General features: G+C 46.2%; 1 protein-coding gene across 3 annotated transcripts in view; it reads right to left on the bottom strand.

The window, feature by feature from the left end:
* FAM135A (family with sequence similarity 135 member A) overlaps window positions 1-20,234 on the bottom strand; it is a 180,272-nt gene that overhangs the window by 97,559 nt on the left and 62,479 nt on the right. For all 3 annotated transcript variants that reach the window (XM_068281457.1, XM_068281459.1, XM_068281458.1), the window contains exon 4: window positions 12,994-13,073. In XM_068281457.1, the coding sequence (XP_068137558.1) occupies window positions 12,994-13,073 (80 nt within the window). The remainder of the gene's footprint in view (window positions 1-12,993; window positions 13,074-20,234) is intronic.

The following is a 20,234-nucleotide window of genomic DNA, read 5'->3' as shown; positions in this document are numbered from 1 at the left end:
ATGTAAAGGGGCCCATACACTGGTCGATTTCAGTCATCATTTGTTCGATCAATTCTATAGAAATCGATTGATCAGACATCGATTCTATCAAATTCCACATTCGATCGATTTGCGGCTGATTTCGATCAATTTGATCTATCTGACAGGATAGAAAATCTAGGTCGATCTGCTTCTGGCAGCAGATTAATGGCTCAGAGTTGCATTGGATCTAATGCTGGGCATACACGGTTAGTTTTTGCGCCAGTATCGAGCCAGCGCGTCACCGCTCGTCCGATTCCCGCTCGTCCACGCGGGCACTGCTAATCAGCCGCTTGTTTCTTCCCATTGTTCTCCCCGCCAGTATCGAGCGCAGTATCGATCCGGCGGGGTGTCGGACAGGTTGGATCTTATCAATTGAGCCATCAGCAGCTCGATTAATAAGAATTATCTGACCGTGTATGCCCAGCATAATGGTCCAATAATGCATTTAGATCAATTTCCAATAGATTTCATTCTGAAATCTATTGGAAATCTGTTCCTAGTGTGTAGCACACATCAGATAGATTCCTGTCAGATTGGATTTGACAGGCAACTAACAGGAATCTATCTGATGGTCGAATCTGCTGCAAATCTATAAGTGTATGGCCACCTTAAAGGTGGCCATACACTGGTCGATTTTCCATCAGATTCGACCAACAGATAGATCCCTATCTGATCGAATCTGATCAGAGAGGGATCGTATGGCTACCTTTACAGCAAACAGATTGTGAACGGTTTCAGGCTGAAATCGGTTCACAATCTGTTGTGGTGGTGCTGCTGCCCCCGCCCGCCCGCATACATTACCTGCTCCGCCGGCGCGACTATAGTCTCCCGGTCACCGCTGCTCTGTCTGCGCTCTGGTCTCCAGGTCCGGCATGCCTCACTTCTTCTAGCCAGGCAGGAAGTTTAAACAGTAGAGGGCGCTCTACTGTTTAAACTTCCTGCCGGGCTAGAAGAAGTGAGGCATGCCGGACCTGGAGACCAGAGCGCAGACAGAGCAGCGGTGACCGGGAGACTGGAGTCGCGCTGGCGGAGCAGGTAATGTATGCGGGCTCTATTGCGTCGGTCGTCAGGCACTTGAACGCCGCTAGCGATGCGCTCTTTACCCGCGGGCGATCGACGGTTATTTTCCGCACGGCACGATTGACGGGATCAGACGAAATGGATCGAAATTCGGCGTGTAGCGTGAACGATTGACAGCAGATTCGATCCAAGTGATCGAATCTGCTGTCGAAACGGGCGCAAATCGGGCCAGTGTATGGCCAGCTTAACTGTCTTGCTGACATCTCCTGCTCCCCTTTATGTTTATTCAGTTACCACACACAATAATGATTGGGCTATCTCTTGCTGTCAGCAGGACTGAAAAGACTCAAGAAAAAGCAAGTGCAGTTCATAAAGGTGATATAAAATTTATATAATACATTATAAATTATTTCTAGTACATGGAGTAATTTAAATAGACATGCATGCAAATCTCAAAGCATAAAACTACATTAGTAATCTGAGCATTTGTGTAATACAAGGGTTCTACACCTGAAAATCTAGTTTAAACTGTCAGATCACATGGCCAGGAGCATTTAAGCTGACAAGTTAATAGATTGTGCGGGAAGAACTGCTGCTGTATAGCTTCCTCTGGCTGTTTAACCCCTTGCTGACAGCTCCATGCCAATTGGCATGAACGCGGCGGAAGCCCCAGGACCTCTCCACGCTATCTGGCGTGAAGTCCTGGGGCTGGGTTTTGCAGGAGATCGTGCGCCAATGTGCACGCGTCTCTGCTTGAATAACGGAGCTCTGCTCCGCCATCAGTCTCCTAGCGGTGATCACCACTAGCAGACTGTTGGACACTGTACAGTGCTGCGATCTACAGCAGCGATGTACTGGGGACAGCCGTGTGACACGGCTGTCCCCCTGGGCGGCAAAGAAGCGATCCGCTGTCATAGCTAAAGCCTATAACAAACGATCGCGCTGATTGGCTAGCGGGGTGAGGGAGGGTTTAAAAAAAAAAAATAGGGAAATTGTTAAATGAAACAAATATTTGTAAAAAAATAAAAAATAAACATTGGGGGAGCGATCACAGCCCACCAACAGAAAGCTCTGCTGGTGGGCAGAAGGGGGGGGGGGTAATAATTTGTGTGCCGAGTTGTACGGCCCTGCAGAGAGCCCTTAACCCTTTCCACTCGTATGTCCCGCACAGCGCGACATCGCAAAATTTCCCGTTGCACTCGTATGCGGGACAATTTCAGCAGCGGTTTGCAGGCACATCTGTAGGGGGCAATGTCCGATATCTCTCTCCCCTTGTATAGTACATGCCCACACAGGTGGTACCCCCCTGCCCCAAACTGGAAGTGCGCGATCAGCGCTACCAGGAAGTGACCAATGCATTGAATTTTCCTTGCATTTTCCTTGCTGATTCATTGCAGATTCCTTGCTTATTCCTTAGGCTGCTTACACAGTGGGACGTTACAGGCGCACGTTAGAGCAGCCTGTAACGCACCCCAACGCACAGCAATGAAAAATCAATGGGCTGTTCACAGTGCCCAAGTTGCGTTACATTGTAACGCAGCATGTCTACATAACGTACTGCATGCAGTACTTTACACGCGGCTAAGCCGCGTTAGACTGTTTGCACATGCTCAGTAGGTTTTTCTTTTCATTTTATGGGCGGAGAGGAGGCGGGAAGAGGCCGCTACGTAGCCAGGCACATGGCTACTTATTATTCACTGCACTTGCAGTGTTTACATCCTGGAGCGGCCGCGGATTGACCACGTGATGCGGAGAGCTCTGCTCACGTTTTCTCCACAGTGCCTCCGACAGAGCAGGCGCACCAAGAGCTGCTTGTAACCCGGCTCTTGGTAGCGTCCTGCTCCAACACCACCAGGCGTTGCGTTAGGGGCACGTTATGAGCCCTATAACGTCCCCTAAACGCAACGTCCTGGTGTGTAAGTAGCCTTACTGATTCCTTGCTGATTCCTTCTTGCAGATTCCTTTCTGCAGATTCCATTGCAGATTTCTTGCAAAGTTGCATAGAAGAGCAATGGCATCCTATGCAATGGACGTGTAGGAGCGTCTAAATAGGAGCCAGTATTTCATTGCTCTAATTCCCAATCGAAATACCAAAGATTGCATCGTGTGTAGTGACATGAAGACACCAGGTGGCAGGCATAAAACCACCTATTCTTGCGAAACTTGCTCATGCAAGTCAGGATTACACCCAGGAAATTGCTGTAAAAATTACCATACCTTGGCTTTCTTCTCTGCTACCAGTCAATAGAAGATGCCAAACTGTCCAAATATGTTACTATGTTATGTTCCATGTTAAAATGGGAGAGAGAGTAAGAGGCATCTCTGTAAAAAAAAAAAAATCCGAGCAGAAACGACTCCCTTTAGGAAAAATCTCTGAGTGGAAAGGGTTAAAGCTGCAATGGCCTAATTTCTTTAAAAAAAAATGGCCTGGCCACTAGGGGGTTTTAAGTCCATGGTCCTTAAATGGTTAAAGGCTTAAAGGGAACCTGAGGTTAGAGTGATACGGAGGCCGACATATTTACTTATCATACCAGTTGCCTGACAGTCCTGCTGATCCTTTGCCTCTCATGCTTTTAACCATAGACCCTGAAAAGGCATGCTGATTAGAGATTTCTGAGTACAGTCTGACTGGATGAGCCACATGCTTGTTTCAGGTGTGCGATTCAGTCACTACAGCAACCAAAGAGGATATTCACAGGTAACTGGTATTTTAAAAGGAAATAAATACGTCAGACTCCATATCACTCTCATCTCAGGTTCCCTTTAAAGTGACACTGAATTCATTATGATATAATGAATTGCATGTGTAGTTATGGACAATTTATAGAACATTAATAGCAAAGTCTCAGTTTTATTTTCAGTTATATAGCTGTTTTTCTATAACATCGCATCATTCAGTTTACAAAATCCGCTCTTTATTTTAAATGATGAAACGGAGCAGAGCTAATGACCCTTTAAAAACTTCCTGGCAGAAAAAAACCTTAAACAAATAGAAAACAATGAGGGACAGGTTGAGATACGTGCTTCAGAAAATAGCATTGCTCTCTAACTAACCTCCATTACTGTGCATTTATGCTATGCATTTGAGTGAACCTAACTTGCCTTATCTCCATGCTCCCATCCAGTGACTGACTAAGGGTGGCCATACATGGTACAATTTTTCATTTTTTTTTTCGATTAGATCATTTAGTTAGATTATTTCGTTAGATTGAATATAAAGATTTTTCCAGCATGCCCGATCTGATTTTTCTCGAAAAAACGGGATAATCGTTCGAATTTCTTGATCGAAAACATTTTTTTTTTTTTTAACTTTCATTCGATTCGATCATTTAGATCGAAAAAAACGGGATAATCGAACGTTTTTATTGTACTGTGTATGGCCACCATAAGCATTACCTTGTACTCATACAGTGCTGTGTGATCTGTTTTTTTCTTGTATTCCTGTATTGTCATATTGCTGTATGTCATCCTAAATATTGTCTTTAACCTAAACCGAATGTCCAGCGCTGCTTAATATGCCGACACTTTATAAATACAATAAATTAATCAATAAACTAAAGTCAGAGAGCTCAGAGAAGCCCTTTTGCATAGACTACTGGAAACAATATGAGTAATATCTGTGCTACTAGTATTTTAGTTCTTAGCCGTACTACACATATAAATATATTTTTGCTCCTTTTCCGTCTTTTTTCCTCTATTTCTTCCACCTAGTCCTTCCGTGAGCTCGGCTGTGAACCTTGCTGTTGGAGGAGGCTCGTCAGCCGGCCCCACGCGGCCCCAGTCACCCGACCACCGGCCCAGCTCCACGTGGTCCCAGCAACCCGACCACCCAGCCGCCCGTCTGCCCGCACCGGTGACCCCCTTTCCATCGGCTCACCCTGCCTCTGCCGTCACCATCTGTGCAGATACGCGCTGGATGCCACTGCCTTTCCTGCCGCACGAAACTCCGCCAAGACCAGCGTCAGCTGAGCAGCCGACACCTCCGGGGCCGCCTCCTTCCCGCCTGCTCGCTCTGCAACTCCGCCGGGCGACCTGCCTCTACCACCGGCTGTGGCCTCTGCACGCGGCCGTAGTGGTAAGGTGGACGCGGAACTCCGCCAGGACCAGCACGGCTGAGCAGCCGACACCTCCGGGGCAGCACGGCCTCCTGCCGCGCTGCTCCCTTTGCAATTACCGCCAGGCGACCTGCCTCTACCACCGGCTGTGGACTCTGCACGGGCCGCAGAAGTAAGGTGGTCCGCTGCTAGCTGAACCTCTCTGCTCCACCACAGCCGACGTGCCTGGTCGGGCTGCACCGCTGCAGTACACATCCCCTGGCCTCCTCTTTAGGCAGGGAGTCTCCGCTCCAGCCACCCCACCACTGCGGCCAGGACGCTGCAGCCATCCACCAGGTGAGCCAACCACCAGGTGAGAGCTCTGCTGCGTCACCCAAATCCCATGTGATGAAGGGACTTAATGGGACTGTTTTGATTGCTCTGCCACTAGGTTAGGCTGTATTGCACTCCACACATGATGGCCCATATGGCACTGCGCACTTGAGGGACTGTATTGCACTGCACTGCTCATGTGATGACCTGTATTGTATTGCACTGCACTGGGGATGGACTGTATTGCACTGCACTGGTGATGGACTGTATTGCACTGCACTGGTGATTGACTGTATCGCACTGGTGCACTGGTGATGGACTGTATTGCACTGCACTGGTGATGGACTGTATTACACTGCACTGGTGACGGACCGTATTGCACCGCACTGGGGAGGGACCGTATTACACCGCACTGGGGATGGTCCGCATTGCACCACACCAGGGATGGACCGGATTACACCGCACTAGTGACGGACCGTATTTGCACTGCACTAGTGCTTTACCGTATTGCACTGCACCAGAGAGGGACTGTATTGCACTGCATTTGTGATGGACTGTATTGCACTGCCGTGTGACGGACTATATTGCATTGCTCGTGTGAATGGTTCGTACAACATCACACAAGGGTCGGATGTTTTTGTGCGGCTCACAGGAGGGACCGTGGCGCACGACTACTGGCTGAACAAGTATCGAATGGGACCGCAGCGACCGCGAGTCGACTCTACACCCATGCCTCCCATGCCCCCTCAACTCACACGCACCACCTACACCAGATCACAGCTCCTAAAATGGGAGCCTAGCGCAGCCCTGCACCCAGAGGACAGACTCCTGTTTGACTCTGTCTGGAGCCACGTCCAAAAAATCACTGCCCCTGGGTCAGGGCCCCGCTGGGGTCAGCGACGGAGAGGCTGTCGTGCCGGAGCCCATGCGAGACTGAGAAGGAAAGGACTGCGATCAGCCATCCCCGCTGTCCTCCTGGCAAATGTCTGCTCTCTCCCAAACAAGTTGGACGAACTGCGACTCCTCAGCAACAAGAGGGAACTACGCAGCAACACCCCAGTCCTCTGCTTCACAGAATCATGGCTGCACGACAACATCCCCGATAGTGCCCTCCATCTCCATGGCTTCAGCATCATCCGGGCAGACCGCGACAGCGCGCTCTCGGGGAAAAGAAAAGGGGGTGGCATCTGCTTCTACATCAGCTCTGCCTGGTGCCCCAACACCTCTGTTCTGGCCAAGAGATGCTCCCCTGATCTGGAACTCCTTCTGGTTAACTGCAGACCCGTATACTCACCCAGAGAATTTTCCTCCTACGTCTTTGTTGGGGTGTACATTCCTCCTGACGCTGATGTCAAAACGGCCCTGAGCATGCTCAGCGACACCATCACGCAGTGGGAGTCGTCCCTTCCGGACTCGCTATTCATTATCTTAGGGGACTTCAACAAGGCCAACCTACGCCATGAACTTCCGCGCTACCACCAGCACATCACCTGCCCCACCAGGAACGCCAATACTCTGGACCACTGCTATACGGTCCTGAAAGATGCCTACAAGGCAACCCCGCGAGCTGCACTTGGCTCATCGGACCACTGCATCATTCACCTGATACCCACCTACAGGAGACGCCTGGAAACTGCAAAACCAGTCCTAAGATCCAGCAAAGTCTGGTCGGAGGAGGCTAAACAACAACTTCAAGCCTGCTTCGACTGCACGAACTGGAAGGCTCTGGAAACACCAAACTTAGATGAGTGGGCAGACGTTGTATCCTCGTACATCAGCTTTTGCGAGGAGCAGTGTGTACCAACAAAAATCCGCAAACACTACCCGAATGACAAACCCTGGTTCTCTAATAAACTTAGGCATCTGCGCAGAAGCAAGGAACTGGCGTTCAAGTCTGGCAACCAGGAGGAGTATAGGAGGGCAAAAAACACCCTAAACAAGGAACTGAGGGCCGCCAAAAAGAACTACGCGGTAAAACTGGAACAGAACCTCTCCTCAAGAGACACACGAACTGTCTGGAAGGGGCTCAAGGCTGCCACGAACTACAAGCCCCCTCCGCAGCATGCAACTCCCAGCACCGAGCTCGCTGAGAACCTCAGCGAGTTCTATTGCAGATTTGAGAATCCAGCAAGGTCCCCAGAGCCTCCGGCCACCTCCTCTGACTTAGAACCCCCACATCCAAGCCCACCCCCCCTTGAGGTGCATGAGGATGTCGTCAGGAAACACCTGTCAGGGATTAATGCAAGGAAAGCCTCAGGCCCAGATGGAGTGTCACCAGCCTGTCTGAAAACCTGCGCACAGCAGCTTGCTCCCATTCTCTCATCCATCTTCACCAAGTCCATCCAGGAAGGCAGGGTCCCTGCTTGCTTCAAGAGGTCCACAATCATCCCGGTCCCCAAAAAACAGGGCGTCTCAGACCTCAACAATTTCAGGCCGGTGGCTCTCACCTCGGTCATCATGAAAGCCTTTGAAAGCTTGGTTTTGCCTTTCCTCAAGCAATCGACCGAATCCCTGCTGGACCCGTTTCAGTTTGCATATAGAGCAAACCGGTCTACTGACGACGCCATAAATATCTGCCTGGAGCTTGTAAATGAACACCTGGACAGACCTGACTCATACGCCAGGATCCTTCTACTCGACTTTAGCTCGGCGTTTAACACCATCAGCCCCCTAATACTTCAAGAAAATCTTGCTGCCCTCGGAGTCCACCCCACCCTCCGCCTCTGGATCACGGACTTCCTAAGTAATAGATCCCAGGCCGTCAAGCTGGACACTATCATCTCCCAACCAAGGACCACCAATACAGGGGCCCCCCAAGGTTGCGTACTGTCGCCGTTCCTATTCTCCCTATACACTAACAATTGCAGGTCCACCGCAGACTCCGTCAAAGTCCTCAAGTTCGCTGACGACACCACCATCGTTGGCCTCATCTCTGGAAATGATGAGCAAGAGTATCGCCACCAGATTGATAGAATTTGCTACTGGTGTAGGGAGAACGGGCTGGTCCTGAACACTACAAAAACAGTTGAGATGATTGTAGATTTTAGGAAACGCGCCACCACCCCACCCCCGATCAGCATTGACGGCACGGTAGTTGAGAACGTCCCCTGTGCACGCCTCCTTGGCACGACAATCTCTAAGGACCTGACGTGGAAAGCCAACACTACCTCAACCCAGAAAAAAGCCCAGCAGAGGCTATTTTTCCTACGCCAACTAAAGAAGTTCGGTATGGCCCGCGAGCTTCTGACGAGCTTCTACACTGCCACAATTGAATCTGTCCTTTGCTCCTCCATCCTGGTCTGGTATGCTGGATCCTCCGCCAGCGACAGACACAAACTGCAGAGGGTCATCAGATCAGCGGAGAGAATCATCGGGAAACCACTCCCCTCTCTCGCCCAGATCTTCAACTCTAGACTGCGCTCCAGAGCTCAAAAAATCGCTAATGACCCGTCCCACCCAGGTTTCCGCTTCTTTAGTAAGCTCCCCCTAGGCCGGAGATTCCGATCCATCTACACCAGGACCACTAGACACAGGAACAGTTTCTTCCCCTCAGCCGTGAATTATCTGAACTCTTAGATCCCTCCTCATCCTACCACGACAAGTGGTATCTAGTAGCACCCTGCCTGACATGGCTGCACACTTCATATATACGTGTTCAAATGTGTTCAACGCTGTAACTGTACCCTTTATATTGTCTGTCTGCTTACATATATGTATCGTTATGTCCTGATTGTTCTCACCTAGCCCTGTACTTGCCAAACCCAATTCCGGGCACGGCCCAGTCGTGCTTGGCGAAATAAAAAGATTCTGATTCTGATTCTGATTCTGAAATCATTATCTCATAAGTTTATTTTCACTTCAGATTCCCTTTAAGTCTGAATAGCCAGAGGGAGCTATACAGCAGCAGCTCCTCCCGTACAATCTGCTATTAACTTGTCAACTTAAATGCTTCTGGCCATGTGATCTGACAGTTAAAACTAGATTTTTAGCTGTAAGAACCTGTGCATTACACAGATGCTCAGATTACTAATGTTCCCTTTAACCACCTCCCGACCGCCTCACGCCGATGGGCGGTGGGAGCATGGCAGGCACAAGACCGCCTAACCCCGATTGGCGTCATCGCTATCCTCGCGAGATTAGCAGGGAATGAAGGCTCGCACCCGTTCCCTGCAGGGAGACACAGGAGGCCGCCACTAACAGCCTGCCAGCCACGATCAGAGCTGGCAGGCTTAAATAATAATAAAAAAAGCCAAATATTTACGTGTCCAACGCTGCGATCTAGTGCAGCACTGTACAGGGGGCAGACCTGTCACTTAACTGTCCCTAGCAACGACTCATAATCAAATCCCATACATAGGCTGATGCCTATGTATAGCTAGTGTATCACAGCCTAGTGTCAATTTGGGGAGGGAGGGGGGAATCAAAGGAACAGGGTTTAAAAAAAAAAAAACCTGATAATCTATATCTATAGGATCGCAGCAGTAACATTCTGTTGGGTGCCAAGTTGTATGACTGAGCAATAAACTGTTAAAGCTGCGCAATACTGAATTGCAAAAAATGGCCTGGTCACTAGGGGGTGTAAACCTCTGTTCCTCAAGTGGTTTAAGGGCCCGTACTCACTTGAGCGGGAATCGTGCAATTTCCTCTCAAGGCAAACCGCTAGCGGTTTTTAAAAAACGCTACAACATGTAACACATGGCAGTGGGCAGTGTTCTCACTGCCGCGTTTGTGGTTAGCGTTAACCACAAAACGTGTTACATGCAGCGGTTTGCTGGCGGTTCGCGATTAGCATGCATAGCACCGCTAATAGCAATCGCTCCAAAACCGCTGCCGTGTCCAGTGATTTTTCCGCGTAATCGCGGGAAAATCACTCCCGCAAAACGCTGGCAATTTGCAATTCTTAGATGTGAACGGGGCCTAAGAATGCAGGGCACAGACTGATTAAGAGAAGGCTACAGAACAGCAGTGGCAGTCTATGGTGCAAGAATTGCTTAGTGAATTGATCACATACTTTAGGCTGCTTTCACAGTGGGACGTCACAGGCGCACGATAGAGCAGCCTGTAACGCAGCCCAACACACAGTATTGAAAAATCAATGGGCTGTTCACAGTGCCCACGTTGCGTTACATTGTAACGCTGCACGTTAAGTGAATGTACTGCATGCAGTACGTTATACACGGCTAAGCCACGTTAAACTGTTTGCACATGCTCAGTAATGTTGGAGGAAGAGGGGCGAGTCCGCTATTGCGGCTAGCCACATGGCTAATTAATATTCACTGCACTGTGTGACGTGCAGTGTTTACTTGCTGGAGCGGCCGCTTTGTGAGGGCGATTGGCTGGCGAGACCACGTGATACGCATGCGTCAAAAAGTATGCATCACGGACGCATTAAGAGCCGCATAACGCGGCTCAATCTGACGTCCAACTTCAACACCACCATGCGTTGCGTTAGGGGCACGTTATGCGACCTTAATGTCGCATCTAACGCAACTTCTTAGTGGGAAAGAGGCCTAAAAGTGATTTATTTCACGTTCATTATTTCAGGTATTGTAACGGTCTTGTGTCGTAGCTCAGATGTCTGATTATGTGGTGATCTGCAGAATCACCAATAATACCAGTATAGCAGACAAGGAGCTGAGTGTGTAGTGATTTGGTGCAACCGTAACTTTAATAGTTAATGAGACCTCACCAGAGGGCCTGTGAGGTACTATCAGTACACAGAGCGTGCACTAGAGTACAAGCTCCAGCAAGCTGGAGACAATAATACCGAAGAGGCTGAATCTCCCGTGGAGCGGGTGATTCAGGATGTACTGCAGCCGAGTGAGACACAAGCAGCACTGCACTAGTGATAGCCTGGGAACAGGTGAGTCAGACTGTACTGCAGCCGAGTGATCACCCTAGGAGCGGGTGAGTCAGACTGTACTGCAGCCTAGGAGACACAACCAGGACTTGCACTAAATAATAACTTCACCAAAGGCGCTGGTGAAGCTAGCACCTCACCAGTGGCGAGGGCCCACTGATGAGTAGAGTAGTCTGACAGGCAAGTTTCGGCAACAGAGAGGTCAGTATCGGTACAGAATCGTGAGGCAGGAGAGTAAACGGTAATCAGGCAGAGGTTCAGCAACAGGAAGGTATGTATAGGCAAAAGTACAGGATCCGAAGGCAGGATCAGAGTCAGAAAAATAGCCAATAGTCATACACAGGAGATCTATATAATAAGCAATATCCTAGTCTAGGTGTGAAGTCCTTGGCATCAACACCTCAGAACTAGTCTAACAAATAAACAGTAACAATACAGTAATATCCTAGACTAGGTGTGAAATCCTTAGCATCAAGACCTGGGATCTAGTCTAAAGTCTAAGCGCTAACACGCAAGTATTCACGACAACAAACAGTGTGTGAATGAAGCCCGAAGGCTTAAGAAGCAGAGGAGAGCCCACTGGCACGCCCCTCCTGAATCAGCCAATCCTGGGCGCCGTGGGACTCCTCTTACGTTAGCCGACCAGCAGGTCAGCTGACGGGCTTCCTCCCCGCATAAAGGTCCCGTCTGTGCACGCGCCTGCGCGCTAAGGCGACCCCCTGCACGAGAGAAGGTTCCGTCCTCGGCGTCCTGGACGCTGGACGGACGGCCGCATGGAGGCAGCTGCGGCGGCGGTGCTGTTCGCCGCAGCTTCCTCGTGTATTACAGGTATTTATAGACCAATAGAAAATTGCTTTGTCATTGAATGCTTATACAGGTTTATGAAAACATCCAAGCCTAAATTGAGCTTTTGGTCTGCTGCAGATAAATTGCTGCTCCCAGTAGTTTAGAAAAGTGTTGTCCAACTCCAGTCCTCGAGGGCCGAGATCCTCGCACATTTTTTGGCACAGCTCTAATTAAATTGATGGTACTGAACCAGGTAAGGTGTGGTCATTCATCAACCCAGCCTGATATATTTTATATATTCATGAAATGAAGTCAGCCTAATGGATTGTATATATTCATGAACCCAGACATATATATTCATGAACCCAAACTTATACATTTTATACACAAGTCAAATCCTCCTGCTTCAATATGAAGGCTGAGTTTCCTTAGAATCAGGATTTCGGACACCAACACACGCAAAATGTGCATTAGGTTTGACAGCCTGACACTGGGCTGTTTGCACCAGATGAGAGTTTTGCATACGTTAGCTTTTTTCAGTATTTCAGTCATTTACGACGGGCGCCAATGGCAGCACCCCAATTTCCCCAGGTCCTCCGGGGGCAAAATTTGCTGTTTCGCCAAAAACAATCTTCATAAATTGGCTCCAGCTTACCATCTGACTTTGAAAGAGTGAATGAAGGTACTTTTTGTATGAATGAAATTTGGCATATGTGTTTAGTAAACAGCTGATATTTTACACTGGATATAGCCTGGCTCTTGTTTAGAATTTGACACCTGCTGATTGCCTGTGGAATAAATACAAAAATCCCTAAGCTGTGTAAGATATAATTACCATGTGAAGTATCTCCATAAACAAGAATAGTGATGCAAAGGCTATTTATTAAATTATCACAATAAATGACCCATAAGACTGCAGACCAACACAAACTGACATACCTGTGACACGGAGAAGGCTTGCTTCAATTTTGTGTGGAACACGGGGAGGGATTTTCATAGATGCTCGAAGCTGGTAAAAGCTGAATGAGGGACAACAAAGTAAACCTTAAAATCATGCTATTGCAAATGGTATTGTGCCGCCATACATATCTGTACTAGTTAGATACACTACCTCTCCAACTGTTTCAGTTTTAATCAAGTTTGAGGCAGAACCTGATAACACCAGTTTTTAACTACATTTTTGTGTAAGCATGACATGAGAGAACCATGAAGGCCGACAATCCTTTTAATGGTCTAGCTACTATATTTTCTCATACACCTGGATCAAGTAGGCTTTAAAATTGACACCAAAAGGAGTAAGTGCCTGTACATCCTGACTGCCAGTCGCTGTTCTCCACAGGCACAGGACACCCCACCATCTCCTGTGGAACCTTTCATCTTTACAGACTAATCCCCATACTTTAACTAGTTGAAGCTGTAACCACTGTAATCGTCAACTGAACCACCTGATGTTGTGTACCTCTGAACCACATTCAAATCTTAAAACCCCAAATCTGGTTTCATTTTCTTCACTCCCATCCTGAAGCTCAATGCCAATTATGTTTCCTAGCACATAATGTTGGGGCAGCAATTATATATTTTACTAAGATACAATGACTTTGTTTTTTTTGTTTGTTTGTTTTCTTAAACAGGATTTCTTATTTTATGACAAGTTCTTGGTAAGCAAAACAAAAATGTTTTCCCATGTTTGCATGGGTTTCCTCTGGGTACTCTGGTTTCCTCCCAGATCCCAAAAACATACACAAACAAAGGATAACTATTGCGAAAAATTGTAACATTTCAAATGCATGTGAACACATACCGGTACTTATAAGAAGTACATTTCTCCCAGTTTAAAATGCTCTATAAATTACTTATCTCCTATGTTCCTATTGTTACAGTAGGCAGTGCAAATCTGACTGATCTGATCTGTTTTGGACGAGTCCATCTCCTCATGCGGGATTCTCAGGGTACTTTTTATTTCCAAAAGCACTTACTAAATGGCAGTTGCCCAATTCAGCTACTAAATGATTGCGCATATGAGTAGGATGGCTGACTTCTTTGTACAGAACCCTTCCAGGGTTGTCAAGAATTCCAGAGACACTAATAATTCCCTATGAGGAGATGGACTAGCGCGAAACCTGTCAGCTCTGTTACATTTTAATGCCTATTATAAGTGACAGCGACCTAGGAGGAAAGTAATTTGTAGGGTTTTTTTAATGCGGGAGAAAGGTAACCCTTACATGTGTACACATGTATTTTAAATCTTAACATTTTTCATGATACTGGTCCTTTAACTGCTTCCACCCCAAAGCTGGCTTCAGCCTATGTTAGTGACATAAGGCTATGAGAATCGTAGGGATACGATTGTGAGTTCTTCTTAGGGGAAGTTAGTGACATGACACTATAAAAGTGCTGTGGGAGATACCAGTACCATAGAAATATACAGTAATAATAATGTGCATTCATTCCACCAAGCTGCATGCTTCTTTAGACACGTGACTCAAAGTAATTAAGTCAAATAATCAGCATAACTGCAAGTCAAAGGGAATGAAGAGGGCATCAAATCCTTACTGCACCTACAACCTTTAGATAGAGTGGAAAATGTTTAGAACCTCAGTCAGGGTTTACAGCTTTTGAGAATAAAGTTGAAACTTTGACCTAATGCATAACATATTGATTGTGTCTTTTCTAACAGTCTGAGAGTTATCCTCACATATATTTTGTGTACAGGGTATGCACTTTTCAGTGCATTCACTGCCTTTATTTGACAACAAAAAAGTTTGTATTAATTTTCTTAATATTTAATGCCATATACAGTGGTGTGAAAAACTATTCGCCCCCTTCCTGATTTCTTATTCTTTTGCATGTTTGTCACACGTAAATGTTTCTGCTCATCAAAAACCATTAACTATTAGTCAGAGATAACATAATTGAACACAAAATGCAGTTTTAAATGATGGTTTTTATTATTTAGTGAGAGAAAAAAACTCAAAACCTACATGGCCCTGTGTGAAAAAGAAATTGCCCCCTGAACCTAATAACTGGTTGGGCCACCCTTGCAATCAAGCGTTTGCGATAACTTGCAACGAGTCTTTTACAGCGCTCTGGAGGAATTTTGGCCCACTCATCTTTGCAGAATTGTTGTAATTCAGCTTTATTTGAGGGTTTTCTAGCATGAACCACCTTTTTAAGGTCATGCCACAACATCTCAATAGGATTCAGGTCAGGACTTTGACTAAGCCACTCCAAAGTCTTCATTTTGTTTTTCTTCAGCCATTCAGAGGTGGATTTGCTGGTGTGTTTTGGGTCATTGTCCTGCTGCAGCACCCAAGATCGCTTCAGCTTGAGTTGACGAACAGATGGCCGGACATTCTCCTTCAGGATTTTTTGGTAGACAGTAGAATTCATGGTTCCATCTATCACAGCAAGCCTTCCAGGTCCTGAAGCAGCAAAACAACCCCAGACCATCACACTACCACCACCATATTTTACTGTTGGTATGATGTTCTTTTGCTAAAATGCTGTGTTACTTCTACGCCAGATGTAACGGGACACGCACCTTCCAAAAAGTTCAACTTTTGTCTCGTCGGTCCACAAGGTATTTTCCCAAAAGTCTTGGCAATCATTGAGATGTTTTTTTTAGCAAAATTAAGACGAGCCTTAATGTTCTTTTTGCTTAAAAGTGGTTTGCGCCTTGGATATCTGCGATGCAGGCCGTTTTTGCCCAGTCTCTTTCTTATGGTGGAGTCGTGAACACTGACCTTAATTGAGGCAAGTGAGGCCTGCAGTTCTTTAGATGTTGTCTTGGTGTCTTTTGTGGCCTCTCGGATGAGTTTTATCTGCGCTCTTGGGGTAATTTTGGCCGGCCGCCCACTCCTGGGAAGGTTCATCACTGTTCCATGTTTTTGCCATTTGTGGGTAATGGCTCTCACTGTGGTTCGCTGGCGTCCCAAAGCTTTAGAAATGACTTTATAACCTTTACCAGACTGATAGATCTCAATTACAGTACTTTTGTTCTCATTTGTTCCTGAATTTCTTTGGATCTTGGCATGATGTCTAGCTTTTGAGGTGCTTTTGGTCTACTTCTCTGTGTCAGATAGCTCCTATTTAAGTGATTTCTTGATTGAAATAGGTGTGGCAGTAATCAGGCCTGGGGGTGACTACAGAAATTGAACTCAGGTGTGATAAACCACAGTTAAGTTATTTTTTAACAAGGAGGGCAATCACTTTTTCACACAGGGCCATGTAGATTTTGAGTTTTTTTTCTCACTAAATAATAAAAACCATCATTTAAAACTGCATTTTGTGTTCAATTATGTTATCTTTGACTAATAGTTAACGGTTTTTGATGAGCAGAAACATTTAAGTGTGACAAACATGCAAAAGAATAAGAAATCAGGAAGGGGGCAAATAGTTTTTCACACCACTGTATGTATTAAAATAGTTTTATCTTGCTTGATTAACTGTTTAGCTGTTGTTGTTGGCAAGGGTTTCTTAACCGCTGAAATCTACGCCCTGTTTGTCAACTGTTCTCTCTGCCAGGGCGTGGATTTCAATCCTCCCCTCGTCACATTTTCCAGCAATTGCGCCACTCTCTCGCCGCTGAACCCCCCGTGCTCTGCTGTCAGCATGGCGGCAGAGCTCTCAGCGCCAGTCAGGAGCAGATTTCATTAGCTCCTTGCCCCATGATAACTGTGAGCCAATCACATTGACGACTGGGTCAGGAGCCAATGAATTCGGCTCCTGACCGACTCAGGGAGCTCGGCTGTCATAGGGACAACAGAGCACGGGGGCTACAGCAACGGGACATTGGCGTCCTTAAGAGACCAGAGACTGCTGGTACAGAAGGGGTTAAATGAAATATTTTAACAATTTTATTCGTTTTCATGAATAAGGGCATTCCAGATGAAGTGACTTAGACATAATATGGCTGGGGCTCATTCCCAATAACTACAGTCAACACAATACAACAGTCAATAACCACAGTCAATACAAGGGCTAATAGGAAACCAAGCAGCACTGGTCATTTAATACACAAACTGCCTATTCTGAAATAAATTTACAACCACGTTTAGTCATCCATTTCTGAACAAGAGGCTATAGAAATAAAGCAATTTGGTGTCTTTTTTGAGGGTTTTTTTCTCATAAACAAAGATTTCAAATGTTGCTTTCACATCCCTTACTGTTAATACAAAATGCTGTTTACAAAAGACAAACAGATATCAAAGATCCCTTCCTTTGACACTAGTAGCCAGGCCTATGTGAGGTCCGTGATGTTTACATATCATATACATTTAGTGTATTGAGGTACTTTATAACTTTTAGCATTAGACATCCTTACACTTATTTTTTGTATGTTGGATAATGTGAGCCCAGATAAACACTTACCACTAATATATACTTACTGCCATTTATAGGCTACTTTGGCTGCATTGTTGACATCTAGTGATTTAGAGCCCTTTTCCACTAGCTCTGTTTTTGCCAAAAATGCAAAACGCATGAGTTTGCTGATTCTTACAGTAAGTGCAGCCTGTTGAAAATAAGAATCTTGGGTGGCCTTTTCCACTGCTGCTTTCCGATAAAAAAAAAACAAAACTCAAACGCATGTCTGTGCGATTATGATGCATTTTGCGTTTCAATGTGAAGTATAGGAACACATAAAAAAAACACATGATAAATGCATAGAAATGCGTTTTGCACTGATTTAACCACTAGTATCTATTTTCAAAAATCAAGACAACACTTGCCAATCAGAGATGGCCTTTCCAAGATTAGTATCCTCAAGTACGATATTGGATGAGTTTTTTTGTTTTATTACTGATATACCTATAATATATTGCATATGTTATTAGTTAATGTAGCAGACCTTATTGGAGGATCTAGGTTTTAATTTGAACCAACTTTAAAAAGACAGTCCATTTCTTGAAGTAAATAATAGGTTTATCACAGTGTGTTCCACTATTGCTTCTAGGTCAGGGAGTTTCCTGATCCTGATGTTTGTGCATACATGGGTGCACAGGATAAATGCTGGTTGCGACTTCCTGCTTGTCAAAATCATTTGTCATTAAGCAGATGTGTTCCAGCTCTGAAGAGCAAATATTTTCTGAAATGGATGATCTTCTTTGTGAAAAATAAAAATGCAGGGGCAGAATCAGAGTTGCAAAGCAGAGGAGAAGTCCACAGTGAGGAGGGCTAAACTTTCAATAAGATAAATTACTAGCAGCAAAGTCTATGCCATACACTGTAAATCAAATATATTAAAGGAGTAAATAAAGGGGAAACATCATGTGCCTTTAAATAGAAGCTCCATTTAAAGGGAATAGGGAATTATGGCCTCACTATCTCTTCAAGCACATATGCTAGCATGCAGGCATTTGTTCTGCAATTTGTAGCTAATCGAGTGGTCATGAGGAAAACACACTTAGGCCTTGATTCACAAAAGGGTGATAAAAGCTTTGCATGTGCAAACTAGGGTGCTAAGTAGTTTGCACGTGCAAACTAGGGTGCAAATTACTTAGCAACCTAATTTGCACGTTCAAAGCTTTTAGGCATGATAACTGAGTTTTTAGGCGTGATAACTGAGTTATCACGCTTTTGTGAATCAAGCCCTTAGTATCCCTTAACCACTTTAAGCCCCTCCATTGAGGAGTTAAAAAAAGTGCATGCATGTGCGTACTATCCTGGTGGCACACATGCATGTGAGGACTATTTATTGCAAAAACATTACATTTTAAAACATCCATTTTGCATTAAAGGATACCACAACTGACATGTGGCATAATGAGATAGACATGGGTATGTACAGTGCCTAGCACACAAATAACTATGCTGTGTTCCTTTTTTTCTTTCTCTGCCCGAAAGAGGTAAATATCGGGTTTGTAAGTGGCTGACTCAGTCCTGACTCAGACAGGAAGTGACTACAGTGTGACCCTCACTGATAAGAATTTCCCCCTTTTTTATCTCTTTCTTGCTCTCAGAAGCCATTTTCTTCTAGGAAAGTGTTTTATAGTTGGAATTTCTTATCAGTAAAGGTCACACTGTAGTCACTTCCTGTCTGAGTCAGCCACTTACATACCTGATATTTACCTCTTTCAGGCAGAGAAAGAAAAAAAGGAACACAGCATAGTTAGTTGTGTGCTAGGCACTGTACATACCCATGTCTATCTCATTATGCCACATGTCAGTTGTGGTATCCTTTAAAGAGACTCTGTAACAAAATTTTCAGCCTTAGTTCTTCTATCCTAGAAGTTCCTTTGCCTGTTCTAATGTGCTCTGGCTTAAGGCCCATACACACGTCGGATTTTTCCGAACGACGGGTCGTTTGAACGTCCCGTCGTTCAGTCGTCCGCATGCCAAATCGGGCGTGGGTACAGACTGACGTTCGGATAAGACTGGTCTTGAGCGATCCGCACTAAGCACTAATGTTTGAATCATTATTATAAGTGTCATACATATTTTGACTGATCATATGGAATAAAGATCAATTGTATATGTATTTTTCAAATTATACTTCTGAGTTATGCTGTTTCTTTAACCACTTCCCGACCACCGCATGTACAAATGGCGGCCGGGAAGTGGACTCCGCAAGGACCGCAGCATGTACAAATGGCGGCGGTCCTTGTATGGGCAGAGCGATCGCGCCATTCGTGACGCGATCCTCCGCCGGGGACTGGCTCCGCCCCCCTCGCGCTGTAACCCGCCGGCCGTTCGGAAGCGCCGGCGGGTTACTAGCACACGGATCGCCGCATACAAAGTGTATAATACACTTTGTAATGTATACAAAGTGTATTATACAGGCTGCCTCCTGCCCTGGTGGTCCCAGTGTCCGAGGGACCACCAGGGCTGTCTGCAGCCACCCTAGACTGCACCCAAGCACACTGATTTCCCCCCCCCCTGCCCCCTGATCGCCCACAGCCCCCCTCAGATCCCCCCCCGCCCACCCCCCAGACCACTGTTTGCACCCAATCACCCCCCTAATCACCCATCAATCACTCCCTGTCACTATCTGTCAACGCTATTTTTTTTATGCCCTAAACTGCCCCCTGCTCCCTCCTGATCACCCCCCCCCACCCCTCAGATTCTCCCCAGACCCCCCCCCCCCCCCCGTGTACTGTATGCATCTATCCCCCTGATCACCTGTCAATCACCCATCAATCACCCCCTTTTACTGCCACCCATCAATCAGCCTCTAACCTGCC

This window comes from Hyperolius riggenbachi, chromosome 4 (genome assembly GCF_040937935.1).
Source record: "Hyperolius riggenbachi isolate aHypRig1 chromosome 4, aHypRig1.pri, whole genome shotgun sequence".
Classification (NCBI taxonomy): domain Eukaryota; kingdom Metazoa; phylum Chordata; class Amphibia; order Anura; family Hyperoliidae; genus Hyperolius; species Hyperolius riggenbachi.
This window is presented reverse-complemented; position numbering and strand designations above follow the sequence as displayed.